Source organism: Triplophysa dalaica, chromosome 3, assembly GCF_015846415.1.
Source record: "Triplophysa dalaica isolate WHDGS20190420 chromosome 3, ASM1584641v1, whole genome shotgun sequence".
Lineage (NCBI taxonomy): Eukaryota > Metazoa > Chordata > Actinopteri > Cypriniformes > Nemacheilidae > Triplophysa > Triplophysa dalaica.
This window is the reverse complement of record NC_079544.1, coordinates 25,126,997-25,146,580: the sequence shown is the minus strand read 5'-3', so window position 1 is coordinate 25,146,580 and position 19,584 is coordinate 25,126,997. Positions and strand designations below refer to the sequence as shown.

Genomic DNA, 19,584 nt, shown 5'->3' with positions numbered 1-19,584 from the left:
ATGCCGTGTGGTAATATATAAAGAGTACAGAATTGCAGGCAATTCTTCAAACATCAATGAAACCTTGCTCAAAATTTGGGTTAAACAAGTTGGCCCTGCAATAAATATGAAATATCCTATAACAATTTCATTATTGAAATCATACACCTGTTATTTTAGGGTGTGCAATGATACATTCACCTAAAGGATTATTAGGAACACCTGTTCAATTTCTCATTAATGCAATTATGGTGGTGGTGTAATGGTGTGGGGGATGTTCACTTGGCACACTTTAGGCCCCTTAGTGCCAATTGGGCATCGTTTAAATGCCACGGCCTACCTGAGCATTGTTTCTGACCATGTCAATCCCTTTATGACCACCATGTACTCATCGTCTGATGGCTACTTCCAGCAGGATAATGCACCATGTCACAAAGCTTGAATCATTTCAAATTGGTTTCTTGAACATGACAATGAGTTCACTGTACTAAAATGACCCCCACAGTCACCAGATCTCAACCCAATAGAGCATCTTTGGGATGTGGTGGAATGTGCATCCCACAAATCTCCATCAACTGCAAGATGCTATCCTATCAATATGGGCCAACATTTCTAAAGAATGCTTTCAGCACCTTGTTGAATCAATGCCACATAGAATTAAGGCAGTTCTGAAGGCGAAAGGGGGTCAAACACAGTATTAGTATGGTGTAATAATCCTAACAATCCTTTAGGTGAGTGTATATCGTGATGCAATATATAGTGATACAAAAACAACGTATTAAAGGCCACTTTGGAAGACGTAAACTTCCAGAAGTACTTTCTCTTTAACTCTTTGCAAATGTTTAAACAAAATACAATTTACAGAACATTTATGACTGATTTTTTATATCTCTAAGATTAAATTGTAGGTTATATGTAATATTTAAAATGTTAATAATAAATAGACTAAAATTGAACCAGTTTTTACATCTTGCGATGAGGTCTATAGGGCAATAGTTTTGCAATATGATGTTTAATTATGCTGTTTAAACTGCCAACATGTAACCTGTTTCGTCATTTTTATTTTTTATTTTTAATTTCATGCTTTTACTCCTTCAAGACATTCGTGCGTTTTTTTCTTTAATTTAACGTTAATGATCTTTAATTTAAAATGTAGTATTTTTTTCAGTGACGCATTTAATTATATGTCAATTTTAAAACATGTTGTATGAACAACAGCAGAAGAGATCATGTTCACGATATATCGTCGCGTTGGTCAGAGATATTTACATACGGATCACTAGAGGGCGAGAAGAGTCCAAATACCCGTGACATACATACCGCATTGATGCTGCGCTCTCTGACCCGCTGTGGCTGTGATTCCCGCCGCTGGAGGGCGTACACGCGTCATTTAAAAAGCCCGCCAGCAGCGGCGGACGAGCCACACACTCAGCGGCTCGTTCTCGGGACATCACAGCACAACTGATTACAAAGTAACAACCGCGGCGTGTCATCAAACATCACAGAGTCGCCGCACGCGGGGGTTTCCCGGGAGTCCGCGAGCTCGCTGAAGTGCGCGAAAAGAAAGAAAAGAGGAATAGGACAGGCGCGTGGTCATCACGAGGCAGTTTCAGTGGGCTGTAGGGTTGCATTCGCTTGTTGCCATGCAAATATACGTCCTGTTCACTGTATAGAGAAACGGAACACCCGGATTACTGCAGACCCTGCTGCTAATGCACGACGCTGTTTGACATTCTGTACGTTTACAGCGACATGGGGTGAGTGTCAATAACCTGTCACATGTGTCATAACCTTCAAATGTGATCCCGAACGTGACTGAGCAACTTTATTGAGCCTTTCAAGACACCGTTAGATAAAGTTCCTGCGGCTAACGTAGATTCAAGACTCCGACTCCTGTAAAGTGTTTATGTGACGTAAAGCAAATACTTACTTGTGTTTCTAAGCAATACTGTCTTCGTGGAAAATCAGGACGTAAGAATCGTTTACGTGTGTGCTTGGAATGAAATGTCAGGCATTAACAGAATACTTGCACTGTCAAATACAATCTAAACTTGGTTTTAATAAATAGATGATATACATGTTCCATTTTGCCTGTTTTATTTAATAATAGCGTTGATGTGGTTTGTGAAGTACACTAATCTCTTGCATAACTGTGTCACCTTTTATAATGTATGGATAAGTCTTTCTGCTCGATAGACTACATTTATGAATATTTTTCAAATTTGTTACTGATATTTTTGAATAAAATCCCCACCAGTATAATTGACTCCACCAACTTTCTCCCCAACCTTTTACACTTGTCATCCATAGCGTGTGAAATATTATCTATTTGTTTGAACTGATTTTCAGTTTTTTTCCTCCTTTCCTGTACTAGAGAAAGAGCTCCGACTGTCCAGTGAGAATGTTTCCATTGCACAGAGAGAGGTGAGTTACTCTGCATATATCTGTTTACAATCAGATGCTTTTGGTTTGAGAGATGTGATGTAGGTTTAGCATCTTCATCAGAGCTCGAGAGTTTTACCGGATCCATGCATGGAAATATTCTTCATTTCGATGTCAATGCGTGATTTTTATTAGTGACGGGTTGATGTGTTAACTAGCAGATTCATTGGCACATTTCTGTGACTGACTTAATCACGTCAGTTATTTCTTTCTGTGACAACCAGAAATTTTTTTTTTGTTTAAGTATTGTAATTTTGTAATTTGTAGTTTTGTCTCATCTCGGTTATACTGTAATGCTGGTCGGAACTACACCCAAGTTTTTTTTACCAAACTGTTGCACTTGGGTATAATGTTGAGTGACCATAAAGAGATTTATTTGATTTGTTGCAAAATAATATACATTTTCTGACTTTTTTGGAGTTTATATAAACATGTTTTTTAAAACAGTGTTATTGTATTATACAAACATGCAATATATCTTTACTGTGTTGTCATCGGGATGTATTTATGGACATTATGTACGACGATATGTTGCATAGATGGTATTTTGTCTCATACTCTGACCTTGATACTTAAAATGATGCCTATAAACGATGCTGTATCTCACGCTGACTGCTGCTGTAAAAAAGGTCATGGGATTTTGTTTATGAAACGGCTTGTAATTTTTGGTCCAGTTGCCATGACTACCGCACAATGTGTGTTCTGTATTGTATAAAGTGTCCGTGTGGATGAGGGTCCAGTGTTTCTTTACGCCTGTGATACTGTGTGTGTGTAGTGATGCAGCAGATAATTAGTTCAGAGCATCAGAAAAGGTGTGATGCTGTCGTGTTGGATTGCTCCTGGCCTTATTTCTGCTTTCAAAAAACTTTGTGTCTCAAACCATCTTTCTGGTTTTAAAGCCGAGACTCTCATCCAGTGTGAAATGTAAATTGACTCCATTTTATTTTTCAGTACACCTTTCTGGTCAATCTGCGTAAATATGTTTGTAAAATTTTCAACCCAGTGCTGGGTCAAAAAAATGACTAATCCAACCGTTGGGTTCAAATGGCTTATATTTGACACAACAATGAGTTAAAACACACCTAGCATAGGTAAGTTTACAACTCAGTGGTTGCTTTCATCCATTTTTATCACTAGGAATAATCAATCAGTTTTTTCTCTTTAAAATGCACGTGTATTCTACACTGTGTAGTAATGGCCAAAAGTGACTTCTGAAGGGCATGTATCTTACTCTTTACCTTCTAAGGTTTTTATTGGACGAAATTATTTGACAACAAAGCGGCATATCCAGGTATAGCGGACAGGTTTTTTTTAGGGATGCACCGATCCGATACTCTGGATCGGAATTGGGGCCGATCCGGGTCTTTTTTGCTGGATCGGGTATCGGACTGACGGGTTCTCTTCAGTCCGATCCGTTGCGACACCCGTGGATGTTACTCTACAGCTTCATAAAGGACTAACTATCAGGAAATTACCAAAAACGTTGTCATGCACTGTATTCGATGTCATATATCTTGATACCTTTATGCGAGGAATAAACCAATATAGCATAATTAAAAAACTCTGACCTCTGCTGGTGGGGTCATCTGTCAATCTCAATCCAGCATGCGTGTGTCCGGGAACATTCAGGACGTTACTCGTTCCAAAGTTTTCAATATACTTCATAATCACTAGATAATAGATTGTGGTTTTGTTTAAAATGCATTGTGCCGGAGACTGTACTCGAGTGTAATGTTATTAGATTCAAGCACTGGAAGCGGTCTATGTTATGCGTCATTCATACATAACTTTTAACTTTAGGATGGATTCAATGTTCTATGATTTAAAGACATAACATATCTCTTCTCTTTGTGTTATAACTGTTTTGAACTTGGGAAGCAAAGATCCCCGCGACAACAGGATCATCTCAATCCGGGAGGCGCGAGAGTGAAGCGGGTGCATTAAGCGATCATTCTGCGTTCAATGCGCATGACTTTAAATAACGTAGAAGCGAATGTATTATGCGCATCATTTTGTGTCCAGGATGTGCATGAGCGAGTTTGGACACTTTTATAATGTGATAGCTTTGTGTAATAAACAGAGATTTATTTGTTAAACATTTTGTAAGTATCTGTGCTTTATGAGACCACATTTTTGTTTTGTTTGTATTTTTAAGTTTAATACAGCACTTAATTACATTTAAAAAATCATACTTTTAAGTAAAAATACTTAAGTAGCCTAAAGGAAAAATGGTAGATTTTAATGTACTCATGGATTTAAAGTAAAAAAAAAAACATTTATTTATGGACTGTAGTGGAATAAGTATGATGTGCTTCATACTGTAGGAAAGCATTTTTTGTCCAAAGTACTCTGATATAGTACAGATATTTTAAAATGTACTTGAAAGTAAACATGCTTAACTATCCACCTCTGGTTATAAAAGTTAAAATATGCAAGTCTACTTTGATCATTAAAAACAGTGCTAGTATCGGAATCGGCAGATACGCAGAATTCAGATATCGAAATCGGATCGGAAAGGAAAAAGTAGTATCCCTAGTTTTTTTTCTATCTTATATACAAAAACACAATAAATAAAGCAAATATTGAATAGAGTTTTATCATGAGTTTTTAACATTTTGTAAATTGTGTTTCAGAGATAGGAGTCAGTCCCTGGGTTTGCACTCAGTACTAAATAGCATTCAAAATAAGATTTAGTGTGTCCTTAAGAGAGTATACTGAAATAGGCACCTAAATGGTCTACTATCTCCACCGAAAATTGAGTGCAGATTCATGCACACTGTCCGTTTAATGACGTTGCCCTTATTTGAACAAATATTACATAGCAAAAAAATGTAAAGATATAACGAATGAAGTGAAACTGCCGCCACTTGCTTCTTGCTTTATTTCATCCCTGTATTTGCATACTATGCAGCACACTCATATACTTTCCATTACAAAAAAAAGAGTGCACACTTGCATAGTATAAGTGAATTAGGATGCTTCGTATGTCTCTTTGTAACTTCGGCTGTTTTAGATGATTTATAAATGGTCACTCACTCATGTAAAACATTTCAGCATCTTGATGTTGAAGTCTTGCTTGATGTGTGTAATATTCCTACACAGCTGTGATGTTTGTAAAGGCATTATCTCACATATATTATCTCAAACCTTGACGCTGAACTAATTTAATTGTGTATCTCTCATGCTACTTTCACACTGTCAATTTTTAGGAGTGAGAACCGTATTTACTTCGAGGAGTAACTCTCGAAATGTCCTGTTCGCATTGACGTGTGGAGCTATCAGTGGTACCCCGTGGAATTCTGGGTATTCAGGGCAGGCTATTAGAAGAGCTGTGCACTTGTTTCGTTGTGGTGTCGTCGGGGCTCTGGAGGGAAAGTGATCTTGACACTATGTTTGAAGACCCTGTGTAGTGTGGAGAGATCAGAAAGCATCAGTCGTGAATCTAATCTCGACGAAGACTGTCAACATGTTTTGTTTATATAGGTAGACTTGAAAAGCTATAATATTTTATCAAGCATAAAGCAGATTTTTAAAGACGTATTGGTCTGTGGTAGTTTGTGGTTAAAAATGGCAATGCTGGCTTTAGCAACAGAACACCGAAAGAATTTCAATCTTTATCCAGGTCTCACGGCCATTCGTATCGTGTGTTACGCAAGAAATCTACATTTCGTTCAGATCTCTGAGAAATGACAATGAACCTTTCAAACATGACTCACAGTGGCTTTATTAGAGCAAATAATATACTGAGAATTGATGGTTTTATCCAGGAATAATACTTTATTTAATTCTTTAGGGTTGATCAGACTATTTCATGCATGTCTTGTAGTAATGTACAATGGAACGACCGGTAGATTTTTACATTAAAGATAGACGCAATGTACATTATGTCATGCTGAATATTCTCCAGTGAGTTTTCGGAGTTCAATTCCAGAAAGAACATTATGGAATGTTATCAGGTATAAGTACAGATAGTCTTTCAACTCCGATACTCATCCTTCCGCTTCTTCTGTTAGTAATGGAGTTCCATTACGAATAATTAATTCGATATCTCTGAAATCCAACCCTTCCATTATCTCCTCTGGATTTCATTTCATGATCCCATTATGATCCCAAAGCCTCTGCTGATGTCTGCTCTCTTTGGTTTGATGTGGTTTGGTTTAAGTCATTATTTGTTTGTTGCCGGCACGAGACATTCAGAAGTGCCTCAGTGTGCATCACGCTGGACAAAATCAAGACTGAAAAAACTAAGCTGTCAGGGGTGAAATGAGCTTTCATATGCCGTTTCACCGTAACACATTAACTGCCACATTAACTCACACAAGTGTCCTTCAGAAATTCAACTTTTACAGTACTGCAATAAATCTTTCTAACATATTTTTAATCATGTAACATGCTATTAATTTAATAAGTTATCATTAGTGATTTTGTATAAAATCACTGTATAATTATTCTGTATAATTGTCAAAGAAATCATTTATACACAGTTTTTAATAATAATAATTATGAGACGGTTGTTAACACATATTCATTATTTGTAAAATACATTATTAAAGGAAAAGTTCACCCAAAAATTAAACTTCTGTCGTCATTTACTCATCTACAAGTTTTTTTAAACCTGTACAAATATCTTTGTTCTGTTGAAAAAATGTTAGCAACTGACATTTCTGTGACAGCAGTGACTACCATAGTAGGAAAAGTTGTTGTATCATTTTTGTTCTGTTTAACAGAATAGAAGATATTTTGAAGAATTTTAGGGAAGCAAAAAGTTCTGGGGCACCAGTCACTACAAGTTACATTTTTCCTACTATGGTAGTCAATGATAGCCCAGAATTCTCTAACATTTTTCCAAATATCTTTGTTTTTAACAGAACAAAGAAATTTATACACGTTTGGAACAACTTGATGTTGTGTAAATTATGACAGAATTTACATTTTGGGGTGAACAGTCCCTTTAAAAATGTAGTGTTGTTTTTATCTATCAACTAATTGTATGCCAAATTTGTTTATTTTAACCAAAAGACTTATGAATTGAGTCTTTAAATAATAATTAGCATTTATTCATTTAGCAGACTTACAAATGAGGTAAACAATATAAGCAATTGGAGCAACATAAGGACAACAAAATGCATAAGTGCAGTAAACTGCACCTATTTATAAAGTAATTATTAATAATCAATAAAATATTATTATTTATTAAACATTATTATAATTAAATAACAACAAAATTTTTGAAGTAGTGCACATTCTTTCAACATTATAAGAATAATTCAAAGAAAATGCAATTAATAGTAACATAAACTCAATTTAGTCTTAAATGGGCTTTTTATTAACTTTTTCTGTGTGTATATATATCAGAAATGTCACAATCGCAATGTCTCGTGTGTGTGTGTCTCGCAGGGAGCAGCCCATCTTCAGCTCACGAGCTCATGTGTTCCAAATCGATCCCGCCACCAAACGTAACTGGATTCCGGCCAGCAAGCACGCGGTCACTGTCTCCTTCTTTTATGATGCGACCAGACACGCCTACCGCATCATCAGTGTGGGCGGGACCAAGGTGAGTATCTTCTCTCAATCTCTCTCTCTCATTCATTTGATTCTGTTGTTAAAGATGATGGATATCTGAGGGTTATAAACTTTGTCATGATGTTTATATTTTACTATAAAATAAAATCACTTCCATTTCCAGTGTTATGAATGAATTGGAAGTCAAACGCATTGCACTGTGGGATACAGTTGTAGATCATCCATCCTGGGTGCAGCAAACGGGTGTTTTTTACACAATGCACATACATACAGTAGTTTTGGTCATATGCTATTTGAATCTTGGCCCCGAGATTTACTCAAACTCTCACTCTCACTGGTTTTTATGCGCCGGGGCGTCTTGCCAGGAAATCCACCCCACCTCTGCAAAAAGAAGGTCTGACGGTATAATGTGATAAAAGCACCTTACAGCGTTTTACAACCCATTTAGCTTGTGATTATTATTGACTGGATGAGATTAGACGTGCAAGAAAATACTGCCCATGAGAGCATGAAGCTTCACAGCCTCACACCTGATGTCTGTGAGAGGTTTAATAATCAGACAAACTCGCATGACTTGCATCCTCCTCCGGCGGGATCGATGGCTGTTGATGGAGCCAATCAGAGCTAGTCAGTAAGCCAGGTGTGAATTAAGTGTCGTTTTCTATGGACGACAGACAGCAGGTGACACGCGACCTTGAGTAAAGCAGAACAGGGTAAAATGAGCCGGCAGGTCGGATAACGGCTCGCTCGTCCTGATGAAAATGAAAACAGCCCTGATATTCATATTAAAAACTTTTGTTTGCATAAACATTGTTGTTCTTTTGTGCATTTATTCTTATTCATAGGAGTGAATGGAACATTCAGAATTCATTAAGTTTGATATCTGGTTGCACAGATTAAAAACTGAATGTTTAGATGTGAACAAAATTAGTTTTGAGTTTATTTTCCACTGGAAGTTCAACATTGTACCTCATGGCAAAGAACTCTCTGAGGATCTGAAAAAAAAATTATTGCTCTACATAAAGATGGCCTAGGGTATAAGAAGAATGCCAAGACCCTGAAACTGAGCTGCAGCATGACCATACATCGGTTTAAAAGGACAGGTTCCACTCAGAACAGAACAGGCCTCGCCATGGTCGACCAAAGAAGTTCAATGTACGTGCTCAGCGTCATATCCAGAGGTTGTCTTTGGGAAATAGACGTATGAGTGTTTCCAGCATTGCTGCAGAGGTTGAAGGGGTGGGGGACTAAGCCTGTCAGTGCTCAGACCATACGGGCTGGGGCTGCATGAGTGCTGCCAGCACTGGAGAGCAACAGCTCATTGAACCATGAATGCCAACATGTACTGTGACATACTGAAGCAGATCATGATCCCCTCCCTTCGGAGACTGGGCCGCAGAGCAGTATTCCAACATGATAACGACCCCAAACCCACCTTCAAGACGACTAATGCCTTGCTAAAGAAGCTGAGGGTAAAGGTGAACACCTAAACCCTAATGAAGGTGGAGCAGGGCAAGGTCTCTAACATCCACCAGCTCTTTGATGTCCTCATGAAGGAGTGGAAGACGAAACCTGTGAAGCTCTGTTGAACTCCATGCCCAAGAGAATTAAGGCAGTGCTGGAAAATAATGATGGCCACATAAAATATTGACAATTTGGGCCCAATTTGGACATTTTCAGTAATGGCTGTGTGTTGAGTTATTTTTAGGGGACAGCTAATTTACACACTGTTATACAAGATGTACACTCACTACTTTACATTGTAGCAAAGTGTCATTTCTTCAGTGTTGTCACATGAAAAGATATAATAAAATATTTACTAAAATGTGAGGGGTGTACTCACTTCTGTCAGGTACTGAATCATAGTGCTCATTCAGTAGATGCACAGCTAAACAGATGAGTTTTGAGTAGGGCTGCAACTAACGATTATTTTAATAATCGATTAATCTGGCGATTATTTTTTCGATTAATCGATGAATCGGATAAAAACAAAAACCAAGAAAAGCATTCATTTCCAACCCTTTATTCAAAAACAGAACTAAAATCTTTAGAAACTGCACAAACATGTTGCTCCTTGAACATCCCTGAGCTGTTATAATTATAATAAAATTTAAATGGACTTACAAATAAAACATACACATGTATGCTTTACATCTGCCAAAAATATAGACTTTTTTTAGAACAATAAAGAACAATACAAATCAGAAAATTTTACAGGATTTGTTTGAATGTAAGAAGTAGTTCTCTACAGATGCACACACTCGCAGACGCACATACTCACAAACTCTCACACTGACACACACTCTCAAATTCACTTGGAGCTTATTCATTAAATTATTATCATCATTGTAGTAAGTGCAAGGTTCATTTATACACCACATTTAAACACAGCTTAAGATGACCAAGTGCTATAAATGAACATTAAAATTAAATTAAAAAGTACAACACACACAAATATATTTGTAAATAATAACCTATGTGGGACAAAGCACAGAATATACACTGCAAAAATTGCTTTTCTAATTGTCTAGTAATCTTGATTTTGGATTTTTTGATATTTGGACTGGAAACGAGAAATAAATTACTAAGTAAGAAAAGAGTTTTTTGCAGTGTAGCTATACATGACAACAGATTGATAAATGAATGGTTCAAAAAAGGCTAGTGAATAAAAACGTGTTTTTATTCTTGCAATGCAAAGTGCAAAGTAACTACACCACCCCTGCTTTACTACTGTTATTAACGAGCTAACGCTAACTTGTCGCTTGTCAAGCTTGATAAGGAGTAAACACCCAATGAAAATACGTTCCTCACTTCAAAACGGAACAAACGTAGGATTCTGTAGTGACTTTAACTGCTGTTGAACTCCCTTCCTCCTAATCAAAAATCAAAGTTCTGGTGCTGGATCATTGCCGTGGTGCCTGTGTGCCATGTCACTTTTGCTTATTTTTGCAGTATTTAGTGTGAAATGCTCCCGCACCTTGGATGACTTCGGTTGCGCGGATTTCTCAGCCTCCGCCATGTATCTTTCCTCTACCTCCGCTCGTTTTTTATTTTTGCTCCGCCCTGTCTATGATGCGCCGAAATCTGATAGCATCAGTGCGCGAGAGAGACCGAGTGTGTTCACTCCACTCCGCGCTCAAATAAAGTTTTTTTTTTAATAATCAAACGTCTCCGTGTTGCGCGACACAACAAATCGATTATGAAATTCGTTGCCAACTCTTTTAGTAATCGATTTTAATCGATTAAATCGATTCGTTGTTGCAGCCCTAGTTTTGAGTCTGGATGTAAATGCTGCTAATGTTTTAGCACTTCTGGTCTCTTTTGGGGGCTGAATCCAGCTACGGGCGGCATAAAAGCGCGTTTTCCCCTTGTTTAGAGTGAACCCTGATTTGACCTTAGTGAACTAAGTGGTCTGTTAGGTTTGTATTCAGTTACCATACAGTATCTGCAATGTATTTTGGTCCTATGCCAATAAGTGATTTATAAAATATAAATATTTTCAAATCAATCCTAAAAGTAGCTGGAAGCCAGTCTAAGGACCTGAGAACTGGTGTAATATGCTCAGAGTCTCTGGATCTAGTTAGAATCCTGGCAGCAGCGTTGTATGAGCTGAGCTGCAGCTGTCTCGTGGTTTTCTTGGGAAGGCCGGTGAGAAGACCATTGCAATAATCCAAACCTGCTAACAGTAAAGGCCAATTGAACAAGTTTCCCCAAGTCTTGACTTGGATAACAACATCTAATTCTTGCAATGTTTTGAGATGGTAGTATGAGGATTTGGTTACCGCTTTACCATTAATACTGAAACTAAGGGCTGATTCCAGAATCACACCAAGATTCTTGACTTGATTTTTAGGTGGTTGACTCCTAGAGACAAGGTATGCATCTTTGTTTTCCAAATGCAATGACAGTTTTCTCCTTGTTTAACTGTAGAATGTTTTGGCCCATGCAACTGTTAATTTCACCAATGCATTGGATTGGCAGAGAGAGTCAATGGGGCTGCAGTCATTTAGCGATAAGACTAGCTAAATCTGGGTGTCATCTGCATAGCTGTGATATGCAATTTGGTTCTTTTTCATTATTTGACTCTGTGTGAGCATATACAGGCTGAACAAGAGTGGCGGAAGAATTGAGACTTGGGGGACGCCGCATGTCATTGACGTCCACTTCAACTTATGCTCCTCTATATTCGCATAATAACCTCTCCCATCTAAGTATGACCTGTACCCTTTGAGGACCGTCCCAGAAAGATCGACCCAGATTTCTTGACTCTGTAGAAGTAAGTTGTGATCGACAGTGTCAAACGCAGCACTGAGATCTAGCAGTACCAGCACTGATATTTTGCCACAATTAGAATTTAGGCGAATTTAATTCATTATTTTTATGAGCTCTGTCTCTGTGAAGTGGCTGGAAACCAGATTGAAACTCGTCCAGCTATACATTTGAGTTAAAGTAGTTATTCAGCTGATTAAAAACAACCTTTTCAATAATCTTTCCTATAAAAGGAAGATTTGATATCGGTCTATAGTTGCTCATATGGTGTTTTCAAGATTGCTATTTTTCTAGAGGGGTTTAAAGTCCCAGTGAAATCAAAAATGACAATGCCTGTTTAGTGTAAATAGTTTATCAATGTGAATCATACTCTTTTTTTTTATTTGTGTGCCCTCATAATCTTCAGTAAAAATCTGAAAATGCACTTCTTATAATGACTATCCATCTTAATGTTAGACGGCTTGGGCGGAGCAACCGTTAATTCCTCCCTTTCAACTGTCAGTCTGCTGCCAGTTCCACTTCAAAATGCAACGGGTGTTTTTAAACTTCCAATCAAATCTCAGAGAAAGGCAAAAGCCATAACCACTATTTTTCTCATTAGAAATTCCATTTCACTCGGAAATGTGTCAAAATACTAAAGTAAATACGACTGCAACTTCTGTTTCACAGGGACTTTAACAACTGTGGTTTTCAAGGAGTTTGGAAGCGTCCTTTAAAGAAGTTCAGGGTTTACCACTTCTAACAAATCTGCTTCTAAGCAGAATTGAAAAGAAGGAAGCAAACTCATCGCATTTGACTCCGAGGGTTTAGTTAGTTTGTTAGTGTTGTTTAAGTTTCTGTTTATAAGGTTTGAGAAGAAGGCCTGTCTAGCTGCTAGTTCTGCATTTACAGCATGAAGGCCGTCTATAGATGTTTTAGTGAATTTCAAGTTTCGTCTTGAACATCCATTCAGCTTTGTCTTTTTATACTCTATACAATTGTTGATTTTCTCAAAGGTTTTTTTTCTGCCAGTCTTCTTACTGACTTTCACAGGAGCAATATCATCAATAACATTCCTAACTTTTGTGTTAATTAACCGCTCTGCAGACACTCATGAAAGTAAAGCTAGGAGCGTTTTTTTCATGGAGGGCTGTTGCACTGCAGCTGTCTTCTAGCCATGTTTCATTTAAAAACAAAAAATCCAGGTTGTTAGTGTTCTTAATTCATTGATAAGAAATTATTTGTTTTTTTAGGGATGGAAATGCTAATTTGATCCCATTACTTTTTGTCCCTACAGCAATCTTAGTTTGATGCAAAATGGGATGCAGATTAGATGGGTTAGCAGTACTGCTTGAGAGGGCCTTTATATCACGTGATAAAACAGAAATAGAAAAAACCACAGGCACACCGCGTTCCTGCTTGTTCTGTAAACATTTGTCAGTCAGGGCGACTGTGGCTCTGGTGTTTCATATGGCGAGATATTTCCCTGGCTGTTCTCCAGAAAATCGTCCTTGGGTGCTGAGTCTTGGAGCTGTGCTATTGCATCACAGGCAGTCTGTAATGAGCTCTGTGGGTAAGGCTCAGACAGGATGGTGTCCGTGAGCAGTGCTTGTTGTGGCTGCATAGTGTTATCAATGTCCTTGTGGGATATGTCAATCACATCACGACTCGGAAACTGATGTGAAGTCCTGTGTTCGCTCAGACTTTGTCCAGGTGTGTGTGTGGCATTCAGGTTGAGTGGATTGGTACACTCTACTGAAGGATGATGAAGGGAGAAATATATATTGTCCTTTAGCAGTCTTGCTCAAAGTTTGGTGGAACCAAAGCACTTGTTCACCCATTGCCAACAAAACAGAGACTTATTAGTCCGTTTCACTTACCACGTGCGGGATCTTTTAGTGCTGGGACGGCTCCATCTATCAGTTTCAAACAATCTCCAAATCCAGCATTATATCCACAAACACAACTGGACTTTGTAAATGCAGTGCTCTCTCTCTCTCTTGAGGCTTGCTCCTGCTGGTGAACGTGTGTGCATGCTCCTTCTCCCGCTCTCCTTGGTTGACATGTCTACTTGCTTTTCAAGTAGAATTGTCCAAAAAGGGTCTAAGAAGATTTGTAACGAACGAACGCTTAGGAGGTATATCTTAATACTACGTTATACATCCAACTCATTAAATGACACCTTGAGCATGTTAAGGATGAGAAGACAGCACGTTTAACAGTGTAAAGAAGTTAGAATGCTAATATAACACCGTTGCACATCCCCTTTAATGATTTCCGACTGCTCTTTCCGAATACCATTCTTCCCTACATTGATGATGATTCGATTTGGAGTCTTGTGCTTCATTGGAATATTTTGAAGTTCCCTGTTCACCTCAGAGATGGTTGCTTAAGGAAAGCAGCATGCAGTTGTATTCCTGCTACAGATGTTTCTGATAATAGACTCACCCACTGTCCTGAGCTCGGCTCCGCACTGAGCTGAATGCCGCTGCCTACTCGACTTTGAGTATCTGTTAGAAGCTACGTTGACTGCTTGCTGACACAATCCTAGTTTAAATTTTATTCATTGATTTATTATATATATATATATATATATATATATATATATATATACAGTATATATTATGATATATCAATCATTAATTTAAACCTTTTCTCGACACGAAACCATTACAAAAATGATATTTATATATATATATATATATATGTTTTTTTAAGTAATGGTTTTGTGTAATAGATAAATATACAGTTTGTACGGTAGAAATGTCATTGTGTCTATAAAGTTCCCATAAACATTGAAACTCAACATGTGTCTCCAAATCTCAGTTGTATGTGGATTACTGGAGCGTCTCGATTTGATCCATCACCTCTCATCTGACCTACATTTAGATTGTATTATTGTCAGGAGTCCGGTACAACCATTATTCAGATCGTCACAGCAGTAATCTGCAGTCACATGACTCCTGTGGTCGTGTGAGCAGGGGTCTTTGCAGAGAGTAAGATACACATTAAACTGGGATGATTTGGTCACGCTTTGACAGCTTTAATTGCTTGTTGTGTGTTTTAATAAAAATCATGAGATGTGCAAGTCCCTAATGGTACATTAAGCTTTATCCATAAACTCTTACACCTCACACCACGTATATGATTTCTAATGACTTTCTTTCACAATTATTAGATTTCATCCATCACACTGTTAACTGTTAACACACAGTTAACATTCTCTGCACAGTGCACACCACAGCGAGTATTACACAACTTGCACTTAAATAACACATTGGAACACTTTAAAACATTGAGAATACCAATTATAATATTGTAGTAGAGTAGGCGGGGCGAGACCGTGGTTCGAGTCCGGTGAGTAATTGTGAATTAGCGCCAGCTGTGCGCACACCGGGCTCGAATCACGTAGGAGATGGGAGCATATAAAATGAACGAGCGACCGGACCGTCGAAGAGAGAGGACCGGGCCCGAACTTATGTTATGTTTGTATTTATATTATGTTTTGTTCGCCGGCGGTCGTCCGTGAGGGGCCGCCGGCTGTTATATTACTTTATTAAATGTTTAAATGTTTGCCGGTTCCCGCCTCCTTCCTTCCATTTTATTGAGATTTGTTACATTGGTGCCGAAACCCGGGAGGAAGGAGAGACATGCTGTCGGAGAGTCCTCGCCGCCGAGTGGCCTCGCGGTGCCGGAGAGTTCGGGCAGCGCGGACGAAGGGCGTCCGCCAGTGGCTGCCCGAAGCGGTGGCTCTGGGGAAACGGAAGTGCACAGTGCGGCCACCGTCAAAACTTCGGTGGAACGGCGACCTTTGCTGCCGCGCCCCTGGATCGAGGTGGGGTGGCTTTCGTCCAAGTGGGAGCGGGGGGGTTGCCGCCGTCCGCCAGAGGCCGGAGCCTGTGTCCGTCCCCCGAGGGGGAGGAGCAGGGGGCGGAAGTGCCGGGTGAGCCACCGCCTGCCAGAGGCCGGAGCCTGCGTCCGTCCGCCCAAGGGGGAGGAACAGGGGACGGGGAACCCGCCCCGACTCCCGGATAAAGGAGGAGTCACCGCCGGCCGCCAGGGGGCGGACGGTCGAGCCGTCCACCGAAGCCCCAGGGCCACCGCAAGGCACCGCGAAGGAGAGTACTCCGGCTGGTTGAGGAACGAGCGGCAGCATGTCGGGGAACCGGATTTTTATTTTTTTTCCCCTCTCTCTTTCCGGTCGCTCCGAGGGCTCCCGTCTCCGTTGTCTCGTCTCGTCGCTGCATACCCCCCACCCCACCCCCCCCGAGGGAGGGGGAGGGAGCTTGCACAGTCGCGGGGGTACCCCCCGGCCTGTGAGGGGTGATGGGGGTATGTAGTAGAGTAGGCGGGGCGAGACCGTGGTTCGAGTCCGGTGAGTAATTGTGAATTAGCGCCAGCTGTGCGCACGCCGGGCTCGAATCACGTAGGAGATGGGAGCATATAAAATGAACGAGCGACCGGACCGTCGAAGAGAGAGGACCGGGCCCGAACTTATGTTATGTTTGTATTTATATTATGTTTTGTTCGCCGGCGGTCGTCCGTGAGGGGCCGCCGGCTGTTATATTACTTTATTAAATGTTTAAATGTTTGCCGGTTCCCGCCTCCTTCCTTCCATTTTATTGAGATTTGTTACAAATATAAATTAATATTAAATAATATTAATACAAATGTATTTGTTCCTTTTTAATATTTGTAAATGTTTATTTACCTCTTAATTATGAATGTTAACTTAGCACAAAACCAGTTATAAGTAGCACGGGTATATTTGTTGTAATGGCCAAAAAATAACATGGTATGTGTCAAAATGATAGATTTTTATTTTATGCCAAAAATCATTAGAATGTTAAGTGAAGATAATTTTCCATGAAAATATTTTGTAAATGTAAATATATCAAACTTTCTTTTTGTGAGTGGATGAAGCAAAATCTCAAACAAAAATGGACGGAAACAAGCCTATAAATTTCACTCGCTGATGCACACTCTTTGAGAATTACTCTCCACAACATCATTACAGCTGTAAGCCAATAGAAAGAGTTTAAACAAACCTGTTTCTTCTTTCGGCCTGCTACAGCGCCTCTGATGGACAACTTTAAAGGGGTCATATCACACGGCTAAAACGAATATTGTTTGTTTTAGATGCAATGCAATGTGTATACACGATTTAAGGTTTAAAAGCATTGTATTTTCCACGAACCGTGCATGTTTGTATCTCCTCTTTGCCACGCCACTCTGAAACGTGCAGAATTTTTACATATAGCAAAGTTCCAAAACATCAGGTTTCAAAGCAATTGGACTGACAGGTACATCCACCTTACTTGCGTATACATTTGCCCGATCTTAGTTAATCCTACCACGAACTGACGTAGATTTGTGGGGGTGGCATTTCAGGTAGGTCTGGCTGAGCATTCGCTTTAAGAATGCATATTTTGTTCCGACACTTTAATTTTTGAAATTTTACGTTTCTGATAAATGCATGGGCAACTTTTAACACTGCCTAGACACGGAAAACACGTGTTCACGCCATATTACCCCTTTAAAGCCCAATTTGAAATATTTTGGGTTTTTTGTACCCTCAGACTCCAGATTATCAAATAGTGGGATCTGGGCCAAAACTTGTCCTATCCTAACAAAGTTGTGTAAATTGTGTGATCTTAATCTTGTGTAATATTGATAACAAGAGACCCCCAAATATGATGAACCTTTTTCAAGGGTTCCCCTTTCTAAAATACTTTTTTGTATAAAGAAGCATTTAAACTGTTATACAAATAGTAAGTGTGATATTGTAAAAACAACATATTGGTTGACCAAATAAACAAATTTTCTGGTGGTGCCCAGACCCCAGTTCAAAAACCCCTAAACCAGAGCATATACTTTACTTTATTTTTGTTTTAAATGTTTTTTCTTCTTCCAAAACTAACAGTAGAGAGTATTATTATTAGTGGTGGGCATAGATTAATTTTTTTAATCTAGATTAATCTAGATTAATTCCAAGATTAATCTAGATTAATCTAGATTAAAATGGCTCATTTGAATTCTGCCGAAGGCATTCAGAATATGTGTGCTACCCGAATAATGACTAAAAGTAAGTCTTTGAGAACGGGTTTCTCAAGCCAGGTGTCGCATTAGACCAGTGGCTCATCTCCTGTTTCCAAAATGCATCACAAACTGCTTGAGAAAGCTGTTCTACTATGATAATTGGTGATGAAAATTAAATTATGTTCAATAAGATGAACTTGTGTTTACTTCCGCATTAGCTAAGGGATGATTTGCGTTTAGGTGGTACTTGAGACTGGAAGAGCTCCTACAGTACATTTACATTTAGTCATTTAGCAGACGCTTTTATCCAAAGCAACTTACAAAGAGTGAGGGAGCAACAAGCGATATGTCATACAGGAGCCATAATACATTAGATCTCAATACAAAGTTACTGGTTTCAACTTAAGATAGACCACTACCTGTTGAGAGAAAGTTTTTTTTTTTTAACCAATTCCGCATTGCACAAGGTGCAAACAACCTTAGTCTTGTCGATGTTTCTATTGGGAAGCTTCTTAAAAATTAATATTCCCTGAAGCAAACCCGGCGGCTTCATAGCTGCATCCATGTTAGCACTTCACGTTTGATGCGGTAATTTCACAGTAACGTTATGTTGTGTTCAGACCAAACGCGAGTGGCGTTGTGTCGTGTCAAGCGCGAGTGATTTATATGTTAATGCAAAGAGCCAATAGACCTACTTGCTGCGCGAATCGCGCGAATGAAGCCCTGGTTATGAGATGATGAGGCGGCTTCTGCTTCCGCGAATCACGCGAGTTGAAAAATCTCGTTCTCGCCCCGTACAGTGCAGTTAAGCTGGTATACATCCGCGCTAAAATATCGAGGTGAAAGTCATCATAGCTTGCGTAGTATAGACCCAGCTCCCATCCCAACTTTGAGAATAGATTAACGGCAACATTTTTTTTATCGCGCGATAAGAGTCTCACTGCGTTAACGGCGTTAACGGCCCACCACTAATTATTATTAACTTGTATTGATCTCCGAATGTTTTTTATCAATAAAAATCATACTCACCATGTGGTTTTTGTGTGTGTGTGTATGTGTGTGTCTCTCTCTTTTCTTTTTCTCTCTCTGTCTTTCTCTGCAGGCGATCATTAACAGCACTGTCAGCCCCAACATGACCTTCACCAAGACATCACAGAAGTTCGGTCAGTGGGCCGACAGCAGAGCAAACACTGTGTATGGCCTCGGCTTCGCTACAGAACAGCAGCTGCATCAGGTGTGATCATCAGGAACGTCATCTCATCTAACGTCCCAGAATACACACTGCTCACATCACAAAACCTGTATTAGTGTTGATGACCCATTCTTCAGGGCTGGCATGGTGGGAAAGTTCTT

At 39.3% G+C, this 19,584-nt stretch overlaps 1 protein-coding gene across 1 annotated transcript in view; it reads left to right on the top strand.

Moving 5' to 3' along the window:
• The first annotated feature begins 1,396 nt into the window (after positions 1 to 1,396).
• The window catches only part of LOC130417708 (homer protein homolog 3), a 36,022-nt gene continuing 17,834 nt past the window's right edge, over positions 1,397 to 19,584 (top strand). Inside the window, exons 1-4 of the mRNA XM_056743424.1 lie at positions 1,397 to 1,736; positions 2,354 to 2,403; positions 7,819 to 7,975; positions 19,334 to 19,465. Of these exons, the coding sequence (XP_056599402.1) occupies positions 2,381 to 2,403; positions 7,819 to 7,975; positions 19,334 to 19,465 (312 nt within the window). The 5' untranslated portion in view covers positions 1,397 to 1,736; positions 2,354 to 2,380. The remainder of the gene's footprint in view (positions 1,737 to 2,353; positions 2,404 to 7,818; positions 7,976 to 19,333; positions 19,466 to 19,584) is intronic.